At 39.4% G+C, this 8,368-nt stretch overlaps 2 protein-coding genes across 2 annotated transcripts in view; both read left to right on the top strand.

The window, feature by feature from the left end:
- On the top strand, positions 1 to 3,464 carry LOC132276571 (pentatricopeptide repeat-containing protein At3g23020). Its single transcript, XM_059778052.1, has one exon. It carries the CDS (start codon positions 352 to 354, stop codon positions 2,950 to 2,952), a length of 2,601 nt encoding a protein of 866 aa, XP_059634035.1. The 5' UTR covers positions 1 to 351; the 3' UTR covers positions 2,953 to 3,464.
- A 718-nt stretch (positions 3,465 to 4,182) lies between these two features.
- Positions 4,183 to 8,368, top strand: part of LOC132276567 (BEACH domain-containing protein C2-like) — a 49,368-nt gene continuing 45,182 nt past the window's right edge. The window contains exons 1-2 of the mRNA XM_059778048.1: positions 4,183 to 5,750; positions 6,332 to 8,320. Of these exons, the coding sequence (XP_059634031.1) occupies positions 6,394 to 8,320 (1,927 nt within the window). The 5' untranslated portion in view covers positions 4,183 to 5,750; positions 6,332 to 6,393. The remainder of the gene's footprint in view (positions 5,751 to 6,331; positions 8,321 to 8,368) is intronic.

Here is an 8,368-nt window from a genome sequence, read left to right as displayed (position 1 = left end):
TTAGTAAGACGAGGGTTCGATTTACAACCCCCAAACGGTTATCTTCTTCTAAACATTTCAATCAAATAAGCCTTCGCACCAGTAACATCCCCGAAGGTTATCTTCTTCTAAACATTTCAATCAATTCACAAGCTTTTTAAGGGATAATTTCGTAGAAGACATTGAAACCCATAGCTTGTAACAGTTATAAGGTCTTGCTCTTGTAGAGCGAGGATTTTGCATTTGAAGGTTTCTCTCTATTCTGCTTATCTTCTTCGGTTCTTCTTCATCGGCATAATCAACATTCCAAATCGACTTTCGATTCCCTAATAAAGAGGTTACATTTATCTATTTGTGAAAAGAAGAAGAAAAATGTTTGTGAAACTTCAACAAATAGATACCAACTGCTTCCATGCATTGAGTTCCATGAAAACCACCACCAACATAGGAGTGACTCTGTCCCCACCGGACAAAGTTGAACCCATCAAGAAAAACAAAGCCCAGCAAGTTCTCGAGACTCCCAATGGAGGTGTCAAGAGATTCGGTAAAGTTTACAGACAACCCCATGACAGAATTCACAAATCTGATTCTGACCAACATGGTTTGGTCAAGATCCCATCTAGAGAACACGGAAGAAATATTTGGGGTAATGGTGGAATCGAAAAGAAGAGGGATTTTGTGGAAAAAATTGGACCAGGGAATCGGAATGGTGTGATGGGGAAGGTGCATACCAAGTGTTCGATGAAATGGGTAAGATACGGAGGGTGCGTTCCGGCTATATTGGAGGCATTGGAAACAGTTAGTGATTTGGATGAGGCTTTGAGGCCCTGGGAAGAGAGTCTTACTAACAAGGAGAGGAGTATAATCTTGAAGGAGCAATCGAGTTGGGAACGTGCTTTGCAGATTTTTGAGTGGTTTAAGAGAAAAGGTTGCTATGAATTGAATGTGATTCATTACAATATAATGCTAAGGATTCTAGGGAAAGCACGAAGATGGGGCTTAGTTGAGAGTTTGTGGGATGAGATGGGGAAAAGAAGTATTGTGCCAATAAATTCGACTTATGGTACACTAATTGATGTATATAGTAAAGGTGGGCTTAAGGAGGCTGCACTTCATTGGTTGGAATTGATGAACAAACAGGGGATGGAACCTGACGAGGTGACTATGGGGATTGTTGTTCAAACGTACAAGAAAGCAGGGGAATTTGAGAAGGCCGAGCAGTTTTTCAAGAAGTGGTCCTCTGGTATATCTTCAACTGGTGATGGCAGAACTATTACACCAACAACATCTGTCATTGTCAATGGTGATTCTCAACCACATGTTCATTTAAGCTCATACACATATAATACCCTGATTGATACATTTGGAAAGGCTGGTCAACTTAAAGAAGCATCTGAAACTTTTTCAAGGATGCTAAGGGATGGGATTGTGCCAAACACTGTGACTTTCAATACAATGATTCACATTTGTGGTAATTATGGCCAGCTAGAGGAAGTGGTTTCACTAATGCATAAAATGGAAGAGCTTCGCTGTGCACCTGATACAAGAACATATAATATTCTTATTTCCCTTCATGCTAAACATGATGATATTAAAATGGCAGCAAAATATTTGACTGAGATGAAGGAGGCTTCTCTTGAGCCAGACCTTGTGAGTTACCGCACCCTCTTGTATGCGTTCTCGATAAGGCATATGGTTTGTGAAGCAGAAGAGCTCGTTTCAGAGATGGATAGAAGGGGTCTTGAGATTGATGAATTCACCCAATCAGCTCTGACCAGAATGTATATAGAAGCTGGAATGCTTGAGAAGTCATGGTTATGGTTCAAGAGGTTTCATCTTGAAGGGAATATGAGTTCCGAGTGCTACTCTGCCAATATTGATGCATTTGGGGAGCGTGGGCATGTGTTGGAAGCTGAGAAAGTTTTCATCAGTTGCCAAGAAGGTAAAAAGCTGACTGTCGTTGAGTTCAATGTGATGGTCAAAGCTTATGGGATCAGCAAGAGATATGAAAAGGCATGTCAGTTATTTGATAATATGGAGAAACATGATGTAGTTCCAGACAAGTGTAGTTATAATTCTCTCATCCAATTGCTAGCTACTGCTGAGCTGCCACATTTAGCATTGCCCTATGTGAGGAAAATGCAGGAGGCAGGATTGGTTAGTGATTGCATCCCATATTGTGCCGTGATCTCAAGCTTTGTGAAGTTAGGTCAGTTGGACATGGCAGAGGGAGTGTTTACAGAGATGGTAAGATTTAATGTACAGCCTGATGTTGTTGTTTTCGGTGTACTGATAAATGCATTTGCTGATATTGGATGCGTTAAAGAAGCTTTAAGATATGTTGATGCAATGAGAGATGCAGGTATATCCATGAATGCTGTTATATATAACTCCTTGATCAAGCTTTACACTAAAGTTGGATACTTGAACGAAGCACAGGAAACATACAAAATGCTTCAGGCATTTGAGATGGGTCCTGACCTATATTCTTCAAACTGTATGATAGATCTCTACACTGAGAGATCTATGGTTAAAGAAGCAGAAAATATTTTTGAGAACCTGAAGAGAAAAGGGGATGCAAATGAGTTTTCATATGCGATGATGTTGTGCATGTACAAGAGAATAGGGATGTTTAAGGAAGCTGTTCATATTGCACAAAAGATGAAAGAACTGGGGCTTCTGACTGATTTGTTGAGTTATAATCATGTGCTTGGGTTGTATGCTTTATATGGGAGATTCAGGGAAGCCGTGGGAACTTTTAAAGAGATGATGAGTTCCACCATTCAACCTGATGATTCTACATTTAAATCACTTGGAGTTGTTTTAGTGAAATGTGGAGTTCCAAAGCAAGCTGTTGGCAAGCTAGAAGCAACAAGAAAGAAGGACACTAAGGCTGGGTTGCAGACATGGGTGTCAACTCTTGATTCTGTGGTTGGTGTGGATATCGACGATGTTGATGTTAGTAATGCTTAACTCCCTGTTCTGAGATAACCTTTTTGTGCTTAAACTCTCTGGGGTTAGGATGGAATGTACAGAGTTGGACCAAATAAGTTCAAATAGTGGCATGCCATACACTTCAGTGGATATGTTTCAAGAAACAGTTCGGTAGTAATTATGTAAAGGGAAATTCAAATAGTGACAACACTCAACTAGTTTGGTGTCTTAGACCCATGGACCCTATCACAATAGCTGTAGTCTCTTGTGAGACACCTGACTAGTTAGATGTCGTCAATTGGATCATTGCTCATTACTCTAATGTAAAAGTTAAGTTTTGGTTTACCATAGAAGGGCATTCGACGATAGCCACTTGTGGCTGTTAATATAAATTTTTGCATATTCCCTGATCACCTAAACATAAAAGACTGTGGGTCATTGTGGCCAGGGCTTGTGGCATAGTCTTCCTAAATGGAGGAATATCGTCGTTTCCTTTGTTATTGTTTAATGTAATGACAGTGGGTTATCTGAGTAAATCCAACATGGAAGAATATGCTTTTCTGTCAAAGTTTCTTGGGATTCGACAATATCCACACGTTGGCGAGGCATGGATGTTGTTGTCTCAATGGTACGGCTGTTGCTTGACAATCTTTCTTTGGAAAAATGCCATGTACAGTGGTGAGCTCAAATTTGTGGGAGTATAATTCTTGTTTGCAAATTACACAAAGATAGGTACTACATAATATGCAACAAATTACTTCTCCATTAATTCAATACCAGTCCGCCGAGATTTCTGTTGAACGTTAGCAATTTAGAATTTTGAAATTTCAAGTTTGCGATGTATTACCGATTCTTATTTTAGTCTGGATTAAAGATTATTAAAATAGCTTAAGGCCAAAAAAAACAAAGAAAAAAAAAAATTTTAATTGATAAGTTTCATTAACACCAGTAATTTGATAAAAAGGATTAAGATTCTGTTTGGAATGGCTTTTAGAAAGCCACTTTTGGCTTGTTAGAGTTTGGAAGTTAGGGCCTGTTTGGTTTGAAACTTTTTGTGTTTTTCAAAAAGTGAAAATTGTATAAAAACTATTCTGTTTAGTTCTATTTTTTAAAAATTCAATTATAAAAAAATTTATTTTTAGAGAACTATCTATTTTTGTTCTGTGAAAACTATTTTGTGTCATCTAAATTTTTAAAAATTATTTTTAAAATTCCAAACAAAACATGCCCATATTTTTTTATTTATTTAATTTTTTTTTTTCATGTTTGGATTACAATATCAAGAGGGCTTCAAGCTCTTGAAGAGCGTTTTGAGGAACACAGAAACTGTTGAGTTTAATAAAACTTTTCATAATTTCTCTATAATACCGTTTCATTACTCATTAGTTCCCGGTCGAAGCAAAAGACCTCTACCCTTGTACCTTTGCCTTGCAGAGACCTCGTTCAAGCTCCATCGCTCCACCGCCGGCGAGAAGGGCTGAGATTCAGGGATTCTCTCGCCTAACAGCAAATCTGTTCTTAAAGCAACCTGAGAGTTTGAGACCATACTCTGCTTTATGTGGAGTTAGAGAGAGGGAAGAAGAGTCAGTTTGTTCCAGACCAAGCTCGTCAATTTGTTCTGCAAATTTGGTAGTTTACACGAAGCTGATCGTGTCTTCTTTGTCGTTCTTCTGTCGAATGATGTATGATAGTGTTCAAACTGTTGTATACAATTTTACTTATTTGTTGAAAGTTTGTGGTGATAATTTGGACGATAGAAGGGGTAAGGAGATTCATTCTCAATTGATCGTTAATGGGTATGCATCGAATGTGTTCGCGATGAATGGTGTGTTAAACTTGTATGCTCAGTGTAGAATGGTTGATGAAGCAAATAAGATGTTCGATAGAATGCCCGAAAAGAATTTGGTATGTTGGAACACTATCATTGCTGGGTATACGCAAACGGGTTTGCGGAGAGAGCGTTGGAATTGGTTTTACGGATGCAAGAGGAAGGCCATTGTCCTGATTCGGTTACAATAGTCACCATTTAGCCTCTCTGATGATACTGGGTCCGTGAAGATTGGAACAATTGATTCACGGTTATGTTGTAAGAGTTGGGTTCGAATCACTTGTAAATGCATCAACGGCTTTGCTCAACATGCGTTCGAAGTGTGGGTCAGTGGGGAGTCGGGGACTGCTCGGGTAATATATAATAATGTTTTCTTGGAATTCCATGATTGATTAAGAGGAATGTTGGAAGAATGACTAAAACCTACTAATGCCACTGTTATGGCAGCTCTACATGCCTGACCTGATATGGGTGATTTTGTGTAAGAGAGTTGATGTTGCTGCTGGAATATTTGAGAGCTTAGCAAGATAAAACCATTGTTTCATGGAATGCAATTATATCAGGGTATGCACAAAATGGGAATGTAACTGAAGCTTAAAAAAAAATCTCTTGAGCTCTTGTAAAATCTTGAAAGTCAAACGAGACCTAAGTTGAATTTAGTGGATGTTTTGTAGCTGTGACATATTTGATAGGAGATCATTGTATAGTAGAAGGAGACAGCATGTTAACCCATTGGGTTTTTGACTGGACCACCCAGAAGGGGCCTGTCCATTTGGGGACATCCGAAGAAGTTGGAAAAAAAAGCCCATGTAGGCCTATTTGTGCTTGGCCTTCCTTCGCGCGCTCAACTCGGCTTCTCTTTCGATTCATCCCCCTACCTCCACTTCTCTCTCTCTCCATCTGATCATTTGATTCTCTCTCCTAACTCACTTCATTTCAATCACTGAAAATCTCATCACCACCTAACAAACCAAAACATGCATTTTTTCCGATCCAATCCAATCCAAAGGTAACAGTTACAATCTCTTCATTTTTCTTTTCTTTCTTTTTTTCATTGTTTCTTTCTGTGATCTTTCTCTGATCCGCTCCTTTTTTCACATCTGCATTTATCTCTCTCTCTTACTCTCTCTACATATATGTATGTATATATATATTCCATTCATAAATTGCATTCTTGATTGATCTGATGCAATGGTTAATTGTCCAATTTTAGAACATTGATCTATAAAGTGGTAATGAATTAAAAGAATATGTACATTGCTCTGAGTTTGATTTGAAAGGTATAATGGGAGATCTGGGAAACGAAATATCTTTTTGTTTTTAATTTTCTGTGGGCTTTCTTAGCAGCAACATGGAGAGTAAATGCTAAACTATTGTGTTAGCTCATTAATTCAGTTCTTTAGTCACGGGTCTGTGTTCTGCATACCCAAATTGCTTGTCTGATCATGTTTGAGCTAAAAACTACATTTGATTTCTGGATTGTTTAATTTCAATTTGGTTACGGATTTTCATTTTTCATATATTGTTCTATATGATTGTGTTTGAATTGCTTTCCCCAATCTTCAGTTTTCATGGTTTTAATCTTTGCAGGTAGATTAGCTTGTAATAGTTTGGATAAGGATTGACTAGATCAAGTTAATAGCAATAATATAATGGAAGAAGAAGAAAAGCAAGAACGTGGAAAAATTTCTGGGAAGGATTTTGATATTCACAAAGAATGCAGTGGTTTAGATGGAAGTGTAGGAGCATCTAATACACAGTATGTCGATATTAGCGGTGGTGGCACAGATATTATAGTAAGTGATAATATAGTTTTGCAAGGGGTTGATAATGTAACTATAGCTGTGGATGACAATCAGTTTGAGCAGGTATCTTTGAAGGATCAAGAGAAGAATGTTGTAGATTTTCAGGGTGGTAATATAGATGTAAATAAATGTTTTAGTTCAGATAATTTAACTTCAAAGTTTGATTCTTCCTCAGTTGCTGAGGTGCACCATGATCACCATAATTTAAGCCCTGGGTGTGAGAGAGAATCATTCTCTCCTGTTGGTTCGCCAGAAAAGCCTAGGCCAAAACCTATTATGCCAAATGTGTCCCCAGAACTCTTGCATTTAGTGGATTCTGCTATTATGGGGAAGCCTGAAAGCTTGGACAAACTGAAGAATATTGTAAGTGGTGCTGAGATTTTTGGAAATGGAGAGGAGGCCGAGAGTATTTCTTTCTTAGTAGTTGATTCACTTCTTGCCACAATGGGAGGTGTTGAATCTTTTGAAGAGGATGAGGATAACAATCCTCCTAGTGTGATGCTGAACTCCAGGGCCGCTATTGTAGCTGGTGAGCTTATTCCTTGGCTTCCTTGTTTGGGGGATGTTGAGGGTCTCATGTCTCCCAGAACTCGGATGGTCAGAGGATTGCTTGCTATATTGCGTGCTTGCACAAGAAATAGAGCCATGTGCTCTACAGCTGGTTTGGTGGGTGTTCTTTTGCGGTCAGCTGAGAAGATTTTTGTTAAGGATGTTAATTCAACAGAGCAATTGAGATGGGACGGAACACCTTTATGCTATTGCATCCAGTACTTAGCAGGCCATTCGCTTAATGTAATTGATCTCCGTAGCTGGTTTCAAGTCATCACAAAAACACTTACCAGTGTATGGGCAGCTCGTTTGATGCTTGCTTTGGAAAAGGCCATGGGTGGAAAGGAATCAAGGGGTCCAGCGTGTACATTTGAATTTGATGGGGAAAGCTCTGGTTTGCTTGGTCCAGGAGAGAGCCGTTGGCCGTTCACTAATGGATACTCTTTTGCAACTTGGATCTACATTGAATCTTTTGCAGACACTTTAAACAGTTCATCCACTGCTGCTGCAATAGCTGCTGCCACTGCAGCCCAATCAGGGAAATCATCAACCATGTCGGCTGCTTCTGCCACCAGCGTACTTTCTGGTGAAGGCACAGCACACATGCCACGGCTGTTCAGCTTCTTATCTGCTGATAATCAGGGGATGGAGGCATATTTTCATGCTCAATTTTTAGTGGTTGAAAGTGGAAGCGGCAAAGGGAAAAAGGCTTCCTTGCATTTTACTCATGCATTCAAGCCCCAATGTTGGTATTTTGTTGGTGTGGAGCATACTTCCAAGCAAGGGATACTTGGGAAAGCAGAGAGCGAGCTAAGGTTATACGTTGATGGGTCCTTGTATGAAAGTTGTCCTTTTGATTTCCCAAAAATTTCCAAGCCGCTTGCATTTTGTTGCATCGGGACTAGTCCTCCACCTACAGTGGCTGGTTTACAACGCCGTCATCGTAACTGCCCTTTGTTTGCTGAGATGGGACCCGTATATATCTTTAGGGAGCCGATTGGCCCGGAGAGGATGGCTTGTTTGGCTTCTAGAGGAGGGGATGTGCTGCCTTCTTTTGGTAATGGGGCGGGGTTACCATGGCTCGCAAAAAATGACCGTGTGCGAAGTATGGCAGAAGAAAGTGCACTTTTGGATGCCGAAATTGGAGAAAGCATTCACCTTCTCTATCATCCCATGTTGCTTACCGGGCGTTATTGTCCTGATGCTTCCCCTAGTGGTGCTGCAGGTTTTAGAATCATTTATTTATTATTATTATTATTATTTTTCACATTTT

This window comes from Cornus florida, unplaced genomic scaffold (genome assembly GCF_030987335.1).
Source record: "Cornus florida cultivar Cherokee Brave unplaced genomic scaffold, ASM3098733v1 CherokeeBrave_3.0.0_Hap2_Chr10, whole genome shotgun sequence".
In the NCBI taxonomy this organism is placed as follows: Eukaryota; Viridiplantae; Streptophyta; class Magnoliopsida; order Cornales; family Cornaceae; genus Cornus; species Cornus florida.
The sequence above is the reverse complement of the archived record's forward strand: the minus strand, read 5'-3'. Positions and strand labels throughout refer to the sequence as shown.